Source organism: Ylistrum balloti, unplaced genomic scaffold, assembly GCF_031769215.1.
Source record: "Ylistrum balloti isolate Yb309-2 unplaced genomic scaffold, AGI_CSIRO_Ybal_v1 Utg371194, whole genome shotgun sequence".
Classification (NCBI taxonomy): Eukaryota; Metazoa; Mollusca; class Bivalvia; order Pectinida; family Pectinidae; genus Ylistrum; species Ylistrum balloti.
Window position 1 is genome coordinate 97,022 of NW_026782650.1, and position 22,621 is coordinate 119,642.

Genomic DNA, 22,621 nt, shown 5'->3' on the forward strand with positions numbered 1-22,621 from the left:
ACACAGCAAGCAATATACCTGCATTCTACCTGTGATTGGACCATCACGAAAATCGTGCAACACCACACGTTTTCTATAAATGCACCTACTACACCTGTAAATCCGAGTATGCAAATTAGTCGCGTTTTTTCTTCGAGGCGGAACTTCGTAAACCATCGGTTTATATTTTCATTGGGGACCAGTTTTATTATTTTCGATTTGTTTCAATTAAGTGTTATGTATGTTTTAATATTGTCTTTGCATAATTTTTTTAATAGTTTCATATTTTTTTCAAGTAGAAGTTTTCTCAGAAACTTTCTGAATCTTGTGAATTTGCTAAATGACATGTAAATTGCGGATTTAAAGTCTTTTCATTCCACTTTCAAACATATCAATAATGTATTGTTTTGATAAGAAAATGAATAAAAACCTTTTACCATATGCACTTGAAACACTACATACTCTTCAACACCACTTGTTCCAGTGTAGATGATTTACTACCAAGTCAATGTACAAAAGGTGTGTGCATCAATTCAATACAAGGATTAAACAACTCATCATAGCCCAAGTTGCTAAGGTATTTATTGGCAAAGAAAATACCAGGATGACTAACTTCAGACCTCCATGCTATGGTATATATTTTAACTACCATCATATGGTGGACTTTTCAAATGACCCTATATCCATGGTCGGTTTGTCTGTAAATAATGTTATTGCTTTTTCCTGAGATATACTGAATGGATCTTTTTCAAATTTAATTTATAGCTGCACCTCCGTCCTTATGTATGTCAATTTTATGTTTGAATCAATAAAAAATAAAGATCCATAACATAACGTTTATGTGAAGATAGAAGACAACACTGCATATAACATTTAACATTTATTTCAAATCCAATTCAGCGCCCTAATAAAAAAGTGAAAATTGAGTGTGCTTCACTTATTATGTAATCAATGATAAACATGAATTAAATGAATCAAGATTTTACACAGAAATGTTACATACTATTAACACTGAATTAGACATATATCAATCAGTAGTTAAGGAACACGTTATCTGGCTGTATAAAGTTTTTTTTCTGTTCATGTTACAGATTATTTCTTGATCCTTGCAGGATGTATATGTAATACCCACTGGTAGGAATACTACAGCTCCTTGATGTGATATCATTCATGATATACAGGAATAGTCATGTTTTCACATTCACAACTAGAATCAAACGTGCTGTAGTGTCGCCTTTTCTATCAATATTTGTTGCCTTTATAGAGGCAGTCAGTTAAATTTACACTTGGAAAAGTCCATTTCTGGATGCTGTGACATAAATCTGCAAAGAAAAAAAACCGTTTGTGATCATAGAGTCACAGGTATAGTTAATGGGTCTAACATAATTAAAGGTGTTTGAATAATTCATCTACAATTTCATTTCTAAACGTCTGTAATTATAATTTCAACCTATTAAAAAGGCAGGCATTCTAATATATTTCCATTCTACTATCATTTTCCCCTGTAACTCTATGTTAACCAGATGGGAGTATATCAGGCTATACACGCCCATCTGGTCAAGTGTATGAATACACATTCTTAGACAGCTCCGTCTCAGATTACGTTTCAGTCTAATACAGCGATGATGTCCACACCTGGCTTCTTCACAAACGCAACACTTCATGGTTGCACTATTAACTTTGGAAAGTGAGACAGAGACACATTTCTGAACGTTCAACAATATCCAACATGGCGGCATCGCCTCATGGTTTGACGCTTCACTACTGTTTACACCATATATTTGGTCGCATAGCTACTCGTCTTTTTTTTTATAGTTGTGTTTTATTACTTTAAATTAATTTAAATATAACAATAGCATTCCAAATAAAAGTCATCATCACAAAGGTTTTGTTTGTATGTGGTTTTTCTTCTTACTCCACATGGAACTATATTTTAAGGAACTATACCATTGCTCCTTCCGTTAACTGATCTGATGACGTCAACCCTATGATAAGCGGGAAATTCAAACGTTGTATTCCGTGTTTTCATTTCATTGATCGATATACATGTCTAAAAATGGAAATAGAAACAATAAACTGTTACCAGATGGGATAAACAGTGGATATGATGTTTATATGTACATATGTTAACTTACTTTTTCATAATGTCTGCTTTCTTCTGTTCTTCTGAGGTTGGCAGACCCATCTCCTTCTGTCGCTGATCGTACATCATCTTCTCTACTAGTGATCTTGTGTCCCCGTCTAAATCAGACAACTGTTTGACAAACAGAAAGTAGTTTTTTGATTTTCAAAAATTACATTGTAGTCCCAAGCATATCTTTGATACAAACTTGTCCAAGCAGATATGTTACAAAAGAAATAGCATAATGTATGATGTTACACTTTAGAAATAAGGAGCAACACTTCATTTTGACAATCGACTGACCTACAAAAATCTAAAATGTCACAGAGTGTTAAAAAGAAAAAGATAATTTGTGGTTTGCAATTTTATTAAGAAATAAAGTGAATATTTTGAGGTAATGAACAGGTTTCAAAGCTGTAGGTTTACCTTGGAGTTTTCAGGCGAAACTTTCTTGGTATTAATTTCAGGATCTGTTGTGACTATCCTACTCCACCACTCCATTTTGTTTATCTAGACAAGAGGACAGCAAGAATCAAAACCAGTTAGAATCAGGTTTAAAATAGATGGCATGTAATGCTGCATGTTTACTAGGCTGACTTAATAGTCTTTATGGGTACACAACTCTATGAGGACCACAGCTGTGATGTTGACGGAATTTTAGAAGTTGAAAGAGAAATTGAATGAGATGTCAACAGAGTTTTCTGTGTTGATTTTGATACAAACATATATGGTGTTGACTAGCTGTCAAAAAATGTCCACTTTACTATGTTTAATACAGGTGTATCAATATTTTCTATGATGTCTACAAAAACACTTTATGTTGTTCAAAATTTTGTATGTCGGCTTCAGAAACACTAAATCATAATATACTACACTGTTTTTTGTTGACTATAGAAACACCTCATGATATTAATGTTATGCTGTCAAACTTTTTTTTTTTTCATGTTGACTTTAAAAGCACTAAATGACAATTCACAATGATATCTGACTTTTTCAATGTTGACTTAAGGAATACTAAACAATAATATACAATGCTGACTGACTTTTTCAATGTTGACTACCAGCTCCTTCTTATCCAAAATACACCATGTCGACTCCTCCACCTTAATGTCATTGTATGTTTCACCTTCGACCACAGGAGGATGTCCTTTCAGTCCCACCTTGATGTGCTACAACAGTACTGTCATCATTATACTTCCACAATCAATTAATGATTCTGACAATAACAGATACCTGTTTGAATATTTCTTTGTCTTTTTGTCATTGTAATTGGCAGTTCATTCATGATGATGGGCAGAAATGACAGTGAGAACATTGTCACAAATGATACAGAAGGGAAGTCCTTTTTGTTTACAGATTGTTGATGAGCAGATAAAGATTTCTTTTCTACAATTATTCTGTTTATGTGTATATTTCAATAAAATCCAACTGTACTGTTCATAAGGTGATACACTTGATATATATATATATGCAATGACAAACAAAATCTGTAAAATAAAATCGTTTTACTATGATACCACTGTAATCTTGGGGTGCATGTTAACTTTGGAATGTCAACCTTTACAGCAATTTGTAAAACATTGTAATGGTATTTTCATTTCTAAAGTCACTACATGTCTAACTTTCAATCAGTAAACAAACAAAACGTTACAAGATATACTCAATTCAGAGTCAGAAACTGGATACATTGGAGTGATACCAATATCCCTATCAGTAATCAAGAAGTTTGGAACTTTTTATTGTTATTTATTTTGTTGATGGGTGTTTTTAAATTCCCACTGAATTTGGCAAGGCCCTTTAGTATTGGTCTTACCATTTTGATAAAGAAAGTTTAATCAAAATTTTTAAGTGGCTACAACTGTGGAAATAATCAACAAACCATAACCAAATCAGATCTCTACCTCAAGATTACATGTATCAGGATACAACCAACAAACCAAGTTACAGTTTTATATCTGTAGAAAAGTAAATATGTGGAAACAATATTATGACGGAATGGTGGCCAAGGGTGAAAAAAAATGATGCTCCTACAATTCATGTGAATTTAAAGTATTTAAACTTGTTTAACACTGCTCTTACAAAACTTACCCGTTTGTCAATCTGGACAACCATGTCTCTTCCTTTCAGAGGGAACGAAACATTAAAGGGTACTCTAAGCTGTTAAGATAACCAGAAAATCAATACATGTTATTCCTAATCAATAATCCACTGTAATTTTTGTTATTCTCACAACAGAAACGTGTATCCTTTTCTGTCCATATCCTATTCTGGTGAAATCTATTTCATACTTCATGATAGTGATTATATAAACATCATCTTATATTTTGTCAGGGTAGGTCTGTTGTCCCCAATAACACTATTATATCATCCATGTTATTTCTCAGTTATGGAATAATACATGTAGATATGAATAAATCATTTAGGTACAAGATTTCGATGACTGTCACCCTGAGCAGACAAATGACCAGTAAAGCAAGCACATTAAGAAACCAAATTTACAGAATGTATGACATGGCAATTAAATTGTAGTAAAATAAATGTAAATGGTTACATTTTATATGTACATTTACGCCAACAATGAACATATTACCAAGGAACTTTGAATAATGCTATGTTTCGTAGACTTTACACTGAAAGGACCATATTTTTTAATTAGTCTGCTAAAGGTGATGGTGTAATCGTTGTTACTGACAACCTATTCACCTATGTATATAACTGCCTAATTTCAGTGGTAATGTAAACTTTGTTATCTCAGTGTATATATCATGGTAATTACTTGCCTCAATTTCTTCAAGTGTCTGTGTCCATTTGTAATTAGGCAGGTCTGCTCCATTACCGGCATTAGGTTTTAATTTCCCCTTGTCCTTTTCATCTTCTTCATCATCTGACTGGAAAGGTTAATCGAACGGACCAGATATTTAAATAAATCAATTTAGTATAAATATATGTGATATTTGTTGAAGGAAATGTACTCTAGACAAGGTACTACTTAAAACTAGCCCTACCTTCTGACAAAATCAAGTAATTTCCCTTTGAAAAAATCATAGATGATTACATATATAGTCTGTAAAAAAGATCAAACTATATCATTTTTTATATAGGAGGAGGATAACACAATTTCTCTAATTTTTTCTGTTCGTTTTATATATTTTAGATAAGTATATCATTCCAAGAACATTCAAGTATTTTATTTTTTACCTTTTCACCATTTTCTGCCTTTGGAGCCTCTTCTGTTGGTGTTGGTTTTTCTCCAGATTTTTCCTATTAAAAGTAATCTTAACTTCAGAAAATTTAACAATTACTTGGAAAATCAGTCAAATCTTCTCTCATAAGACTTTTAATGAACAAATTGTCCAAAATAAATGCTAGTACCAACTATTTTTCCACTTGGGATTATCAAAGGCTTTTACATAACAAATTAAAAATATTAGTGGATTATAAGTTGAAATTAATCAAAAAGTTTGGTTTGTTTTTTCCACATTACACAATGTACAAGGGAATATTACAACAACTGTTGTCACAAGAAAGACCTCAGAATATAAAGAGAATGTATAACAATAATATACCATATCTAATTCATTCTGAAGTTGTTCGGCCTCCTCTTCTGTAAGTTCCTTGATTTTGGGTTCCTCTTCTTTAGCTATTTTTTCTTGAGCTTTTTTCTCTGTCTCTGCCTTTTTCTTAGCAAGACGTTCTTTCCTCCGCATTTCTTCCTGTTCTCGTTCCTCTCTTAATTTTCGTTTTTCTTCTTCTGCACTTTTTTGGTACGTTTTGAATGCATCCATAACAATCTAATAAAGAAAGGAATCACATTCTAGCTTGTAAATGTAAAATCTCCAAAAAGCAATAGAATGTTTTAGACATTTGGTCACAATTTTGACTAAATTGCTATCTCTTATTCAAAAGTTATAAAACAAGGTCAAATATGCTTTCAATTTGTGTTCTTTCATTTCAAATCTTAAAATATGAAAGCATTTTCGTCGAAGAAAAATTTCACTTGCCAATCAATTAAAAAAATTTCAGTCAAGTGATGAAATAAAAAATACCTCTACATGCATACAAACTCTACATGCTAAACTCATATTTTACAAGACATCATATTCATATAAAAATATGTTCAGTAACTTGAAATTCATGTGTATAAAAGTATCCATCATGAATTATCAGAGTAAGTACAGTTTTCACATTTTGGTTATTAAAAAGTTTTAATAATAACACTGATTAAAAAAACTCCTGCTACATTTTTGGAAATGTCTTGAGCACAAGAGTATGTGCTTATCTTTCTGCATCACATCATAAATGTTTACTATTTCTATTTATTTTATTCTCTCTATGTGTATCTTACTTTTTCAGCTAAACCTTCCTTTCCACCAGTATAAAAGTCTGTCTTTCTTGATAAAAAACTGAAAACGCAATCCAGAATCTGAAACAGAAAATCAGTATTCATATCAAAGCTATATTTGCATAAATGAAGCAAAAATGGGATTAAACATTTTTCAAATTAAGACCACGATAAGGTTAATTAAAAGATTTTAATGCTTTAAGCATTTTATGTACACAAATGGTTTTAATAAAAAGCCTTTAGTCATCATGCTCACCTGCCATCTGAAGAAACAGTTAAAAAAAATACATAGATTATCAAAAGAATCTGGGCATTCTTCCAGATTTAATATGATGGTATATGATTGGATCATACACAAACTAAAAAGACAACAGGGATAGCATTTTTCATTTACTTTTTTTCTGACTTATTGTAAAGATAACAAGACTTGACATAAGCGATCGTCAAGAACAACATGAACAGAAGAGGTAGCTCAATATATTGAAGAGTCCTGTTTCCAGTATAAAAGTATCAATTTTCAAGAAAGAAAAATTTGGTGCTGAAGTTTGTTGTTATTACAGCCTTTACTCTAAATCTGAATCAAGGGCATTAACCAAGAGATCTCAAGGGTTCTCTGTGCATACTAATGTTTAATCTTCATTTCGTCTTTACAAGTTGGATCTTTCCACTTCTTTCCTCTTAATCATACATATACGAAATCTTAAAATTCCTCTCTCTCAAAAAAAACAGCAATAATAATCTTACTATCAAATCAAAGATGGACGACTGTTTGCAGTTTTATTTTTCTTATCAGTCCCAAACTCAAGAGGGTGTAGCCTGGGACCATGGGGAACCTTCTCTAATTATCTCTAAGTGTGAACCTAGAGGGCAACCGTATCATTTACAAAATTCTCTCACACTTGTAATATTTCAAAGTTGAAACAATATCAAATTAAATCAAATAAGGTTTAGTCCGCTGATTACACAGGAACACACTTAGTGATGTGATTAGCTTGTAGTGGAAATTGTAATTTTACTGTATCATAGACTATTAAAAACTTCTTCTCCGTACATAAAAAGTCTTTTATATATACAATTGTTTATGTGTACCACGCAATAACAGTTAAAGATGTCTGAGCAGATCTCTATATTGTTATTACCGGTATTTGGGAGATAATTCAATTCATAACAGGCCATGAAGCAACAATGAAAAAAAATCTTTCAGTAGTAGAAAGGCATTGAGCATAGGTGCTCTGCACTTCCTGAAGCTTATCTTTATGAAAAAACTACAACAACATTTTTACTTTCCTGAAGTTGTTTAAGATACTTTAACTTTTTACTAAACATAAGTGTGATTTCACATAAATTAGAATTTTTTTTTTCTTTAAGTACAAGGTGTTTAACTGAAACCAAAATCATGAAGTCACAATATCGCAGTCATTCACTGTAGTGTTCCAATTTCTCTTAATTTCTTTAGCCACTAACAAGTCAATCAACACTTCCTTGTGTTATATTTCCTGTGATACTGTCATCTACAGAACATCATTATGGCGTATAACCTTCTCTCTTCCAGGTACTACCTGACTCATTATTGTTTTTAAGATCATTTAGACATGTACATGTGTTGGTTCCAACTATTGTACATCTCCAAAGGTGCATTGTAAATTAAACTGGATGTGTTGTATGGGTAATAGTCCTGCATTTGAGGGAATATTACCACTTTAAGTAATCATTAAGTTCCCCAAATCCAGTATCATTTGAAATAAAATTACATTAAGTTCTTTTATACAATTGCAACAAAAATGGGCATCATATTTTTGGATGTAGCCCATTAACCAATGCAATATTGTACATTTTTAAAGAAAAGCTGAATAATTTGATAGTTTCACTTTTGGTAAAGAACACAATCTTTATAATCTCCACTGCCTATAATGTGACCAAAGATAGAATACGTGTAAATTCATGCCCATCTATGACATTTACACTAATAGTTCCCAATTTCTATACACTATAGCAAATGAAGAACAAAATCAGTGATACAAATTCTCATTTTAGCACAAAGTCAGATAACACAAATTAATTTTCTCATGCAAATATATACAATGTTGATGTCATGTTCAAAAGATGACGCCCTTTTTATGTTGCAAATACATGAATGTAAAAGAACTTTTTGTGTTTCTATTTGAGATGAGCCTGCATTTGGGTAACTAATTTGATTACACAAAGCAGTGTAACAAAATGAGTAAAAAATGGATTTAATAGTAACTTTGGAAGGATGTGTATCGTAGAGAGCAGCATCTTAGTTTAAAGTACATCAGGTAAAAAGTCAGTCAATACTGGACCAAGGTAAAAATCCTGTGAGTGACAGGTAGTGATGCACGCCTGATAATGGGTGGGGTGTGTACCCCAGTGTGAAGCACTGTGGCAGAATCTAGCCAGTATGATTGATCATGACAGATAGATGCTCTCTTTTGTATGTCTCGCGCTGGCGAATATATTTGTATGTAAACAAGATAAGAAACAATGTATTAGGTAGATCAAAGACGGGAAGTTGATAACGGTACTCCTAGTCGCACGTGCCCTCATAATTAGATGCTCCGGGGGCTGTTGTCCAATTGGGACTAGGCTGAAATTAAGTATTTGGGTATTATTTATACAAAGACAATAGCCAGCAGAAGTCTAGTCGAATCTGGGATCGAGTAGCTAGAGAGAGTTGGGAGTTGGACGTGGAGCGGGCAGAGTCCCATATGGGACCTGCCCCTGGCCAAGTTTGCCCATGGACATTTGTATGGAACTCTTTGATATGGACGGGCAAGTGTTTAGTTTTTGTCTGCCTTACACAGGTGGTTATTTTTGGTGCCACGACATGCTGCTGTATGTTGATTAGGAACTATCTTTTGTAATGAATATTAACGCGAAGTACTAACTATGGAAAACCACTATACGATGAAATAAACGTTTCAGTCAACCCAAGTAAACACTGTGTTTAGTCATTGTGTTACAGCAGCAACTATCCCTCAAATGCAGACAACACAGCAGATCACTTGTATTACACATGTGCTGTGTCATGCCCAGCCCCATTAACAGAAAACGGAACAAATTTTCAGTGTGCCTGCAATTTGCAATCAACATCTTGTTTAGATTATACTTTATTTAACAAATAAATGCATATTGATCAATCGGTCAAATAAAAAGAATGATAACTTTTTATTAGAATCATGATCTGTTCACAGAAAAATCTAGAACATAGGTTATGGTTTCGTTTTCACAACTGAATAATTAGGTAGCAGTACACAGTCACATGTAATCTCTACTACTAATGTAATTATTATGTAGTTTGTAAATATATAGACATGTAGTGATGTATTTTTATATATAATCAAACTACTGTACTTGTATATCTCAAACATCACCAATAATTTCAGGAAAAATGCAAAGTAACTGTTCCCTGTTACCATACCTCTTTCACTCCGCCTTCGCATTGCTGAGCCATTGCTAGCAACATTCCATCAAATCTTTCGGGATCGGCCATGGTATCTGTGCTTCTGTTCCCTCAATACGAACTCGGTTTTAATATACTTTTTCAGTTCTGATGAGTAAAGTAAGTCTTATTTTCCGTCCGTACCTCAGCACTATTGCACGCCTTTGCTATTTCCACGTCTTTCATGTCCTTGTAACACAGGTCAAAACTTGTTATGGATTGAAGAGCACAGTCGACACAGATTATTGCTAAGAGAGGAAGTCTTAACACGCATGCGTTGTTTCTAATCACTTTCACTTCCGTAAACAAATATGTCGACAGCAAGTTTCAGACGAAGTCCAGGCTTCAGGAATCCAGATGAAGATTTCGTCTTGCATGGACGCTCTTCTTCCTTCTGGTAAATGAGGATTATGCATTCTTTAGTACTTTTTGCCAAAATATAAAAGGATCGATAGCAAAGAACGTTGCATTCTTGAATGTCAAATTGTCATCTGCAGAATTCTGCAATTTCCCAATGATAGAAAAAAAAACTTAAAGAACTTTCTAATGCATTTTTTCCCGTGATATGAAACTGGAATGTATGATTTGTTTGCTTTTTTTGTAGTTGTTGAATATCTTGCATCAGTCGATATGTTCGTCAGCTGATAATAACTTACCGGTATTTAACTATACTTAGAAAGGCGGGAAATTTAAGATATGTTAATGCTTGTTCAAACAAAAGAAGTATGTCTAAGCTAATCTAATTTTCTGGCAACAGACACAGAAGTTTCTATTAAGATATAACAGTCAATTTGCTAAATTTGAAACGCAGCGAAATATATAGTGTAAAAACCATAGACCTAACTTGTACAGTATCTTCAAAACATAAATGTTTGACTTTCACAACACATTGGTGGTATCACTGCATCAGTTATTTATTCTTGATAAACTGTATGTGTTTTCCTAATAATACCAGAGATGTATATATCACGTCTCTGATAATACTAGCCATTGAAACAAACTATTTAAATTGTGAACATAAAGTTATCTTAATTTTTGCATTGTGTACATTCTACTCTATACACATTATACAGTTCTGTCTAAATATCAAGAAATCATTTGAAACTTCAGTTATAAATTTGTCACACAAATAAAGAGCTGCTACAAAACAAGTTACAACTCTCCTTTCCATTAGATAAAAAAAGAGCTAGTATGGATTGTTTGATAAAAAATATTGTTTGCATGGTTCTAGTTACAAATTTAAGGATGTTGATACTGCTTTATACAGGTGTGCTTAAAATAAAAGGAAAAACAGAGAGAGAGAAGAAAAAAATGGAAAAGAACTTCAATAAGGTTCTATTTAATTTTTTTTCTTTGAAAAAATTTCCATTTCTTATCTGAAACAAAATTCATTATACTGTTCTTTTCTGTGTACATTTGTGATATGTTTAGATGAGCGAATAATACATTACAACAATATTAAGCATTTCTTTTTCTAATTTCAGGGAAAAACCAGCTTATTTGACCAATTCCCAAATAACAAATTCTTCGACAAGGCTTACAAGTCAACACACAATGTTTAACCCAGCAAAATACAGTGACAGACACTATGTCAAATCCCTGGGAGATATAGCAAATAATTTAGGAAACCTCAGTGCAAATCTTGACAAAAGTGTCTCTTTCAGCAAAAAATTGCAATCCAAAGAATTTAGCAATAAGTCTCTCACAAACTTCATTAACACTGAAGATGAATTATCCCAACTCCGCTCACAGAGTTCAGACTTGAGCTTTAGAGGTCAGCCATTAAGGGTAAATGAAAATGATTGGTTAAACAGATCAAACTCCTGGATGTCTCAAAACATAACCAACAAATACAAGACAAGTAATCCCTACAAAGGTGAGATGGATGAAGAGGAGGAATTTACAAAGCAGGAAAAGATAGAGTACCCTCTTAGTACCAATGACTCTCTGTCTCTCAGATTCTTCCCTGTCACTATGTCTGCTCCTTATGAACTTTCTTATTTAGATATCAATGTTCCTTCCACAAAAAAACACAGCATACGACCTAAATCTGCTCCACGTTTTACAACTTCCAAGCCTAGTAAATCCCAGTCAAAAGTGGGCCCATTCACCAGGAGTGATGTAGACAAAATGTTTCTTATGTCATCTGAGGCCCCAGCTACAGGTAAAACATCTACAAATACCATTTCTTAAAACTTAAAAAAGAAGTCACATATATATGCTTTGTTTACTGTATAGATACTTTGTGGGAAAAGAAATGTTTGTAATATAATATAATCTGTTCAAATTAATGAAGTTTTAGGCTCTCTTTAGTTAACCCTAAATCAGTGAGAAACCTTAAACAAAAATGTACTAATTTGGGTATAATGACCTGTATTTGAGAAAGTGATAGTGTAAAATGTTTGTAGTTATTATTTATTGAAGACGAACAAAAATTAAGATATACCATAGTAATGGAACTATAGTCATTTCCAAAATCAAAATCAAATGCAAGTGAGAAATTATGGCTCTTTCCCCACAACACAGATTACAGATATAATTGTATTTTATGATAATTCTGTCACACATCCTATAGGTACCTTATTGCACTATTTTAATCTACTAAGCTGAAAAGAAGTAGGACAATTCTTATTTTCTTTGTTCTCTTAGATATAGATATCTGATACCCTTTCTTTACATACTATGCTCTTTGTTTCTGTAGTATGCTGCTAATCATGGATCACTTCTTATATGAAATTTCCAAGAAATGTAATGATAAATGTTGTTAACAACAATAAACAGTAATCTGATTTGATAGAGACAATTGCCTCATCAGTATATCAATATCTATCACAGAATTTGACAATTGATAAGCAAACTGATTCCTTTGAAACAAGTTTATATCACTCTTAAACTCTGAGATTTTTGGAATGGTTTGTGTCCAAAATTAAATTTGTACTTTTTAAAATTTTACACTGCAATGAAATCATTTTATATATATATATATACATATATTTTGTTTTCACTCAAAACTGTCCATTTCTTTTTCAAAGCCTTGTCATCAAAAGTGATTACTTCCCCATACCAGCCAGAGATTGCCAGACTACGTATGGAACGTCTACGTATTGAGCAGGATAGGCTGCTGGAGATGAAACGCTTTGAAGAAATAGAACGGATTCGTGGACCAAACCCTAGATGGTATTTTTTTTGTTGTTGTTTTTTTTCTCTCAGAAATGAAATTTTAACAAGAGACCAATTAAGTTTGTTATGCTGTATCAATTGGAAAAGTTAAAATTTAACATATCACATTGGCCATCTCACATTTGATAACTATTAGGCTTAGGTAGAGCTACGTCTTGAGGATGAGTGGTGGTGTGTGGTGGGGGTGGAGATCTTGAGGATGAGTGGTGGTGTGTGGTGGGGGTGGAGATCTTGAGGATGAGTGGTGGTGTGTGGTGGGGGTGGAGATCTTGAGGATGAGTGGTGGTGTGTGATGGGGGTGGAGATCTTGAGGATGAGTGGTGGTGTGTGTGTGTGTGGGGGGGGGGGTGGAGATCTTGAGGATGAGTGGTGGTGTGTGTGGTGTGTGTGGGGGGGGGGGGTGGAGATCTTGAGGATGAGTGGTGGTGTGTGATGGGGGTGGAGATCTTGAGGATGAGTGGTGGTGTGTGTGTGTGGGGGGGGGTGGAGATCTTGAGGATGAGTGGTGGTGTGTGGTGGGGGTGGAGATCTTGAGGATGAGTGGTGGTGTGTGATGGGGGTGGAGATCTTGAGGATGAGTGGTGTGTGTGTGTGTGTGTGGGGGGGGGGTGGAGATCTTGAGGATGAGTGGTGGTGTGTGGGGGGGGGTGGAGATCTTGAGGATGAGTGGTGGTGTGTGGTGGGGGTGGAGATCTTGAGGATGAGTGGTGGTGTGTGGGGGGGGGGGTGGATATCTTTAGGATGAGTGGTGGTGTGTGGTGTGTGGGGGGGGGGGGTGGAGATCTTGAGGATGAGTGGTGGTGTGTGTGGGGGGGGGGTGGAGATCTTGAGGAAGAGTGGTGGTGTGTGGTGGGGGTGGAGATCTTGAGGATGAGTGGTGGTGTGTGGTGTGTGAGTGGGGTGTGTGGGGGGGGGGGGTGGAGATCTTGAGGATGAGTGGTGGTGTGTGGTGGGGGTGGAGATCTTGAGGATGAGTGGTGGTGTGTGGTGGGGGTGGAGGGACATCTTACAGAGTATTATTTATAAAGATTGGTCTCCATTTTTCTTCTTCAGTCTCACGAATTTGTTCCAGGGGAGTGGACCATACCATTTAAAGTAACATTTAGTTTGTTGGCCCAGTGATGTTGTGCCCCAATTTTGTCATTATGAAAAACTAAGGTAAATTCAAAGATGAAGAGGTTCTTATTAATACATTCATTCTTTACATTGCAGGTATGAGTCTAAAGGTCCAGACTTCCACTATGAGTGTAGTAAAAATACAGAATTGATGAAACATGAAAACCATTGGGATGAATTGGTGGATTATCGCAACAGTCTGTTAAAATCTTCAGATGATTTCAGGAAGTCATATGAAACATTTGCCTAAATTGTCTGTGGTTCATACACTATGTAGTCCATATTTTACCAGTCTACTTCACTTCAAGTTAATAAAGCAAACAAAGTATTATGACAAAGAAAATTCAGACAAAGTTGGTGGGTGACATATATGTTCTCTTCCTCAAAGAAAAGATTTCAGGTTGATGACAGGGAACTTGATTCTATGAGTTATCATAGAAAGGGTGAAGGAAATTTTTTTTTTCCATTATTCAAATAGACAAAATATTCTATAAAAAACTTATTTAAGGAATATTTGATCCAAACAAGACTACAGGTATTTAATAATATGAAAGGATTTGTTTCTACTTGCTTTTACTGTGTACAATGGAAAGAAGAAATCTTTCAAATTCAGGTTTTTATCATAGCAGTATTGATATGTATAAACATTTCACATTGTAATTTATTTATAACATTATTCAATTACACAAGTAATGATTATTGGTACATGTATATGTATAGAACAGAAATAAACTGGAAACTAACATTGACCAATGATGGAAAACATGAAATCACTTATTTGTTTCATCGGTTTTACAGCAGCAACATTAGGACATGTAGAAGATATATCATTTACCTATGTGAAAAGAAGCATTACATATTTTGAATTCTTTGTTGGTAGTTTTCCTGTTTTTACATTTTTTGCTTAAAGCTTTTCATTTTATTGTGTTACTATTCTTTTAATATGTTGTGTCCATAGAGATTTGATTGTTATAAATATGGAGCATTGATTCGGGTTTGTTATGTTAAAATCACAATAGTACAAAAAAGTACCTAGTATATGTGGAGTATTAGGTTCAATATTGAAAGTGAGTACCTGTTGTTTTTAAGTTAGATTGACATGTATTTTTGCAATATGTGTGAGACACACAATATAGCAAAGCTGTGATATAGACATTTTTTTAAATACATGGTTGGTTTGTTAAGTTTTAAAGTCTCTTCTGTGTGTTATATATATTACTTCATCATGTGAGAATGGGATGCTAGACTTATCAGATTGTCAAAAGTTCCTGTTTTGTTATGGTAACTTGTACAGGCACCAGTGAAAATTTATATTTATCACACAATGTACAACCATAGGTCCCATTCCAACATGTCTCCTGGTTAACTGTGTAATGTGTATGGAGCAGTGAAGGGTAAACAGTTTACATCTAAAACTATACTATGTACATATATACAGTATGTATTTTTTTGTTTACTTTTCAAAGGAGCTACTGCTAATTTCAGTGTTATATTTATCTTTGTAAAACACCCATAATTGACTATACCAAGGCAGCAATATTGTTATCAGGGATATATACTAATATATCGCTCTACATCACTGCTGTTACAGAGTTCAGGAATTTTAGTAATATGTGTCAAAAGTTGGATACTGGGTTGGATTTGACATGTACAAATTTCATACATGTATATTTTCAATTTGGAGAAATTTTTCTATCAATTAAGATTTCATCTTGTGGGTATTGTCTCCTGTGATACATTCTGTTTTAATAGTAGTGAGAGCTTCATTAAGTTTTTATTGGCACTGTCTGACAGATGCCTGTCACTGTAATCACCATCTTACATGTGGTGATTGTTGAATCTCATCATTGCAAAAAAACATATCATTGTTTTTACCCTGGATGGAAAATAATTTTATTTGTTGAAGAATTTGTTACCCACATTAATAATATTGACTGTATGAGAAGGATGCAAGTTTTATAAAACTATAATAACTAATTTATTCTTTCTATAAATAGACACATTAAAAACATTTGGTATTGTTTTCCTTGGTCAGATATAAGAAAAATCTAGTGTACTTAAAATGTAAGCATTACCTTATTCTTTTAATTTTATTTTCAAATGATAACATGTCATATACCAGTACACATTCCAATTCATTAACATTTTTTAAAACTAATTCATCAATAATTTTCAATAAATATAGAATTACATATATGTATAAGGAATGACATGATGAAGACAATATGAAATAAAATATTTCACTGCTGAAAGCCTCTATAAAGGCTGATGTGTTTTGCTCAAAAATCTGAAATAGAAAGTAATCACATCCTTTTGTACTGCATACATTTGTACCAACCACAGTTGGTGTTAAAGTATCTGTACACAGATTCATTTTAACATATCTTCTGTTGCCAGTTATAATTATCATCACTTGCTTACCTATGTATTATTGTTGTAGATTAAACAGAAAAAGAAATAAACAATTGCACATGATAATATACATGTTGTTGTTTTCAAAACAGTTCCTTATTTATTCATACTTTAGGCAGACTCTTTCAAAAACAAAGGTAGTAGTTTTTCAATCCACTCCCACACTATAATTGCCCAAAGCTTTTGTGTTTTCTATCTAATGTTTTGCTTCCCAACAACATTCAAAATGTATCATGACTGTCCACAGATATCCCAAAAGCTAATGTTGTAGGACAAGTTCAGACACAGGCATTGGGTAAACTGATAAGACATAAACATGAAATGATCAAGTACATTGCAATGTAGGATTATAAACTAATTCCTGACTATTTTTGCATTTTGTGCAAGCATACATTATGACATTAGCCTGCAAAGCTGTGTCATTTTTAGCAACCATAAATGCCATATCAAGACATTACAATGTCACATTCAATACTCATTAACCACTGTATACAATCCAGTTAATTACAAAGGTTCAACAACTACATCAAAGTGAGTAACAATATTGGAACACATCAGTAGTAAATGTAGATTGCAACTCTCATTTATTTCGGTCCTTCCTGTTTCAACATATCAAAATGTCCAGTCCAGCATGATGTAAGAGAGATCCAAAACACCTCTCTCGTTGCCCCTCATACGGCGTCAGCTCTGAGATAATGGGCTGTAAGAATTTGTCCTGTTCGTCCAGACTCTGACTGTCCACCTCCAGGTGTAAGGCCGACAATACTGCCAATCCATCACCAACCTTACATGTTATGGCCCCTAACGGCTGACCTTTGACCTCGGAAAAATGACAAAGAATATTCTCTACAGTTCCGCATTGTTTGTAATTAAAGCTTTCATCTTGTTTTACTTCTGTTTTCGTTTCCAGTACACCCAACACGTCTGTCCTTGGCCTCTTGACGAATTTTGTCATCCTCACCACTAAGGTCTTGGTCGTAGCTTTCCGAGTCTCTAGTAATTTTACTACTGTTGAACAACTCCTGTGGCAGAAACATCCCGCCACCATTATAGTAACCAAGCAAGGAGATGCTCTGTTTAGGGCTCCAGTAAGGGTCTGAGAATTCAACTGGAACTGCTCTGGCACTGATCTTGATATTGTAGTTGTAGGGGCCATGGACAGGGCCAACACATACACCTGTAATTTATAAACCAATACTAACACTTGTTACATAAACCCAAACACACTCAGCTGTAATACATATCCAATACAACAAGGCTCTAATGTATAGATAGAATGCTAGTGGAACTTGCCACCATATTGTACATGTAGTTGTATGGGTCATAGCACACAAAACAAACGCATGTTTACCTGTAATTTAAGCCCACCTGCCCAGCATTAAATTCTCCCTTTAAACAACTTCTAAATCATTGAAAGGCCAGGTGTAATGATATTGGCTTGTAACATGCTGCATGAATGGCTACCAAGTTTATTCATATGAATGACCTTGATTAAATTTAAGATCAAGGGTACTCTGGTTTTCCCCCACAATAAGACCCCTCATGTGCATTTATCCCGGCCAACAAGAGTGATTAATATAAGCTGGAAAAACTTGTTTCGCAATTGTAAAATAAATGAAGTCTATTATTATTACATTGCTGTTGTAGTAACAAGACCAACATATTTGTCTTTAAAAGAGATAGTTTATACAACAGTTGATACTGTGTTAATCTTGACAAAGTATCAAGTCTACAACTTTGGTTTTAGAAGAATATATCAGCTAAGTAAATCTACAAAATAGGAAATCGAAACAAAAACATTATTTCTTTATCACCTGACTAAGATTAAACATGGTCATTGTAGTCATGTCTGTAGGGTACCGCTAGTTATTTACCACAATTTCTCAGTATGACTACTTTGTCATCATCAATATTGTTACTTGAATGTGGCTATTTTGTCAGAGTGGATATTTAATAATTCTGTGTTTCTTATGTCTTCAGTGTCACATCTTTGTTCATCATCATGTCCCCAGTGTGGTTATTTTGTCACTGTGTGTCTGCAGTGCTGTTGTTTACATGATATACGGGAATAGGTTTCAGGGAAGTTGTTAGTTGTTCCAAGCTGGAAAATAATGAATTCTGAAAACTGAATACCATGAAAAACTTACCTGGGAAAAACTTAAGTATTCTGTCTCCACACACCTGCTGTGGGCCATCTTTGTCAAACTCTATGCTGTTACATGCAAAGTAAGCCCCAGCACAAATACCTAGATATCTGCCACCAGCCCGTACATAATCACGAATTTTCAGCGTACCCTCATCTCCAAGTGCTCTAATGAAACCCAGATCATACCCTCCTCCTATCACATATAAAGCTGTGGTTGATGTCCAAGCTCCTAAAATATTGAAATTACAGAAATTTAAGGAAATATAATGGAGGCTCCAAATTAGTAATACTTGAGTCATTGTTTGAACTGTGTTTTTTTAAATGTAACCAATGTACATTTCATAATATAACATAAGCTAATTGGCTTTCTTAGCAATTCAGTGCCTTCCTTTTTAGGTCAATTTTGTGATTAATGGTTTGTAGTTATTTAACATCATTGACCTCTTTTTTCTCTAATGTTAGGCCATAATTGGGTTTAAACTCTTTACATCTAGTGTATAAGTTATTCTCAGGATGACAGTTCTAGTTCTAATGGCTGGTTAGATAGCTCTGTGAACAGCCAGGATTAATTTGAGGTTGGGTTTCCTGAAATAACAGGTGGCTACCTCGCTGAACATACAGTAGTCTTGTTGTATGGTATTCAGAGCAATAAGGGTAAATTGTCTTGTCCATGGACACAATCACAGTTGCACAGACCTGTCTCCTGAGAAACATAAACCAATTTGGGTAGGTATGTAATGCTTAGTCATGCACCTTGGATCTTCAGCTGCAGTTGGGCAAACATTGGAGAACTTTTCTTCTCTGTATGAATCATATTACATCATAATACAAATGAGATGGGATAGGGAACTTGTCAAGTCTCCGTACAATCTGTAGGTTAGACATTTAATCTTTGTCAAGCTCAATGACAATTCAAAATACCTCACCACAAATACGTTTTCTTTCCAACAAAATTTTTTTACCCAAAAATTTGAACATTATAAACAGTATCAAATTACTTTCAAGGAATGAAATAATTGAATCTATACCTTGTTTGGTTTCTTCAGCAGAAATGGTCCTGACTTTGTACTTATCTGGTGATACATATTTTGATATTTGTTTCAACAGTTGCTCAACATTTTCCTCTTTAGCACCCTCTCCTCTGTATATCAGCACATTCTTTAGACATGCACTGGACGACATGTTACGAAACGTTACTTTTCTACCAGCCTGCAAAGAAAAATAACTGAAAGTAAATGCCAAATTATAACAAATACTGTTATATAAATACAAGATATTTTGTCAGAAATTCTCTAAGATGGGTAAGGAGTGATTTTTTATTACATGTACAAATGTAGAGGTATGCAATGTATGATGTATACTGTCAGGTTGATTACATAAAATACTTTTAAAACATAGAAGTCAATCACAACAGGTGAAGAGGCATGGTTTCTAAATTTATTGTTGTCCACCAGTTCGCCCTCTTGGGCCCTTTTTCAGGGCACAATTTTACCCCTAAGGTACTAAAAATGAGGAGACATATCCATCGTTAAATTGTGACGTATATAACATCCTTCAATCACGTTGTATACCTCCGTGTATCCAGACAAAGGATGTATATTGTGATGGTAACAAGCAGCTATGCATAAAATACTTGGTACATGTGTGTAACACAGACGCGTAATTAAAGTTAACTGTTTCTATATTTTAAGGGGTTTCGCCATTCGAACTATACGACCCACAACAGATTACGTGAGTCCGACGTTCTGCCGATAAGGATGTACGATAATAGCTCAAAAATAGCCCGTGGGTTATTTCGGCGATTATCATATGTTCTAAAGGATCGAACGACGGACTCCTGTGAACATTATTAACAGATTAATATAGCAGTCGATTATTGTGTGGTTTGTTATTTTTAAATGTTATTGGAATTGAGTCTACAATTACATGTTTTATCAGTGTATTCATGTACAATCGTTGTGATTCTGTTTGTGTACAGACTTAGCATTGCGCTAAGTATTCATGACATGCAACCTTGATGTCGAAAAGTTCCAGTTAACTTTAAAACACATACACGTAATAACCTTGGGAGATGTGTGCTCCACATGTATGTACGTCTTCCGGTACAGCGGTAAGACAAATCGAAAGTAGTTATCAAACGGAAGTTGATGAATGTTACACGGATCACGGATTTATTTCAAGCTCGTTCCGATCTCGCGCGGTGTTACTTCAATTCATTTTCTTCCATCAAAAGCTTGGTCAAGCTCAACGTTAACGTCCAAGCCGAAATCAGAGATTCCCCCACTCTCTCTCTCTCTCTCTCTCTCTCTCTCTCTCTCTCTCTCTCTCTCTCATTTTTTCCATCATCAATTATTTATCAATGTTATCCAGGTAACAAACTAGCGCACGCAATGTTTTTGTCCGTAAAGTTGTGTTACTCATTATTTCATTACATAGAACAATAGATGTAAAGACAACAGCACACGATTGTTTAATTCTAATGATATGGAGAAGCGGAGACTAGATAAACAGCAGATTCATTGGCTAAACCATAAACGAATCTGAAGTACTTGTGCACAGTGCATGGAAAGAGGCTAATGTAACAGCAATACACACTATTTTCAGTAGCATTCCATGAAAAAGTTGGTCTGATACAGGAAATATGGAAGCATTGAATGGAATATAACGATATAGGAAGATTAAACCAAAAAATGTGATTAGTAACGTTAATTAATAAGAAAAAATAGTTTCGCATGCACTAGCTAATAGATAAAGATTATACATAAAACGATGCAGACAGAACAAAACGGGCACATAAAATAGATTTACAGGAATAACGATATAAAAATTGGCGCTTTATTTTAAGATTTCAAACGGGCTTTTCAATTAATTAGGACTTTTGATCGGAAAACAACAACTGGTTGACCGGAAACCACCACCGATGAAATGTTAAAAGATCTGGGGAAAAAAAGAAACTTAACCACGATTAGAAAATCTTTGGTAATAAATTCTTCAGCTATCCAAATAATAAGAAAAGAAACATATCTGAAAGTGTACTAATTTGGGGTTAAGCAAACGAAGGTCTTGTTTGAACAGACACTGAATCACTTGTAGAAATGTTGAATATTGGTTGGAGGAAAAACCTGGTGGATAGATGCAAAGCGAACTAGAAAATAATTCCGAGGGAAATTCTGAACAAGTTTAAACTCAATCTACTTATTTTCAAAATCAACATAGAAAAGTAAGAAAACCTTACTAAAGAGGATTGTAGTAAAAAATAACCATAAATAAAATATAGATATACATACATGTTAGTTTAATAATTTATTCAGTTATCAGCAATTTGACAGATAATTTTATGGGATAGGAAAACCCCCACCCCCCCCAAAAAAAAAAACAAAAAAAAAAAAAACAAAAAAAAAACAAATGCACATGTGGTGAATAGAATAACAAAATGCAATTCCTAACATAAGTAGTGACGCCTTAACTTACTGGTCTGTAAAAAAATGGTTACCTTTTAGAGCTACTTTCTAATCTATGTAACAATACATGATGTACAGTTTAATAAATAGAACAATGTATATAGAATATACATGTTACATAGGCTGTATACTAAACAAAAGCAATGAAATAGATTAAATAAAAAATCTTCATTTTTTTACAACGCTTTAACTAAAACACAATTAAACTCATAAATCGAATTCAATGGCTACAGCACCATTTAATGACATCAAAATGTACAACCTCAGAACACCACATGTTAACCAAGTATTCCGCCAGGGAAATCCTTGACCAAACATTGTTATAAACAGAATTTTCAAAAAATGTAGCTAACGTATACGTATATTGAAACTACATAGAGGGGAGCATTTCTTAATAAATTAT

The 22,621-nt window shown here is 34.1% G+C and overlaps 3 protein-coding genes across 3 annotated transcripts; 1 reads left to right on the plus strand and 2 right to left on the minus strand.

Annotated features, from left to right (window-relative positions):
* Positions 1–846: 846 nt before the first annotated feature.
* Positions 847–10,067, minus strand: LOC132561317 (nuclear migration protein nudC-like). The gene is made up of 10 exons (XM_060226041.1): positions 9,883–10,067; positions 6,447–6,524; positions 5,668–5,892; positions 5,300–5,362; positions 4,882–4,989; positions 4,190–4,258; positions 3,145–3,270; positions 2,528–2,611; positions 2,115–2,233; positions 847–1,301 (listed from the first exon to the last, which is right to left on the minus strand). Exons 1-10 carry the CDS (start codon positions 9,952–9,954, stop codon positions 1,250–1,252), a joined length of 996 nt encoding a protein of 331 aa, XP_060082024.1. The 5' UTR covers positions 9,955–10,067; the 3' UTR covers positions 847–1,249.
* A 147-nt stretch (positions 10,068–10,214) lies between these two features.
* On the plus strand, positions 10,215–14,449 carry LOC132561343 (uncharacterized). The gene is made up of 4 exons (XM_060226065.1): positions 10,215–10,300; positions 11,388–12,067; positions 12,936–13,080; positions 14,296–14,449. The coding sequence occupies exons 1-4, from the start codon at positions 10,215–10,217 to the stop codon at positions 14,447–14,449; spliced, it is 1,065 nt and encodes a 354-aa protein (XP_060082048.1).
* A 1,813-nt stretch (positions 14,450–16,262) lies between these two features.
* On the minus strand, positions 16,263–20,864 carry LOC132561320 (uncharacterized protein CT_035-like). Its single transcript, XM_060226043.1, is given in 5 exon segments — positions 16,263–17,534; positions 17,536–17,788; positions 18,759–18,986; positions 19,786–19,966; positions 20,811–20,864. Coding segments are annotated over 5 exon segments (1,014 nt in total). The 5' UTR covers positions 20,844–20,864; the 3' UTR covers positions 16,263–17,215.
* Positions 20,865–22,621: the final 1,757 nt, after the last annotated feature.

Excerpts from the sequence above, each read along its gene's own strand:
- LOC132561317 (XM_060226041.1), bottom strand. The coding sequence starts at position 9,954 with ATGGCCGATCCCGAAAGATTTGATGGAATGTTGCTAGCAATGGCTCAG. Across the intron at positions 4,259-4,881 it reads AGACACTTGAAGAAATTGAG|CTTAGAGTACCCTTTAATGT; the intron begins GCAAGTAATTAC and ends TTATCTTAACAG. Across the intron at positions 2,234-2,527 it reads TTTCGCCTGAAAACTCCAAG|TTGTCTGATTTAGACGGGGA; the intron begins GTAAACCTACAG and ends TTTGTCAAACAG.
- LOC132561343 (XM_060226065.1), top strand. The coding sequence starts at position 10,215 with ATGTCGACAGCAAGTTTCAGACGAAGTCCAGGCTTCAGGAATCCAGAT. Across the intron at positions 10,301-11,387 it reads GGACGCTCTTCTTCCTTCTG|GGAAAAACCAGCTTATTTGA; the intron begins GTAAATGAGGAT and ends TTCTAATTTCAG. Across the intron at positions 12,068-12,935 it reads ATCTGAGGCCCCAGCTACAG|CCTTGTCATCAAAAGTGATT; the intron begins GTAAAACATCTA and ends TCTTTTTCAAAG.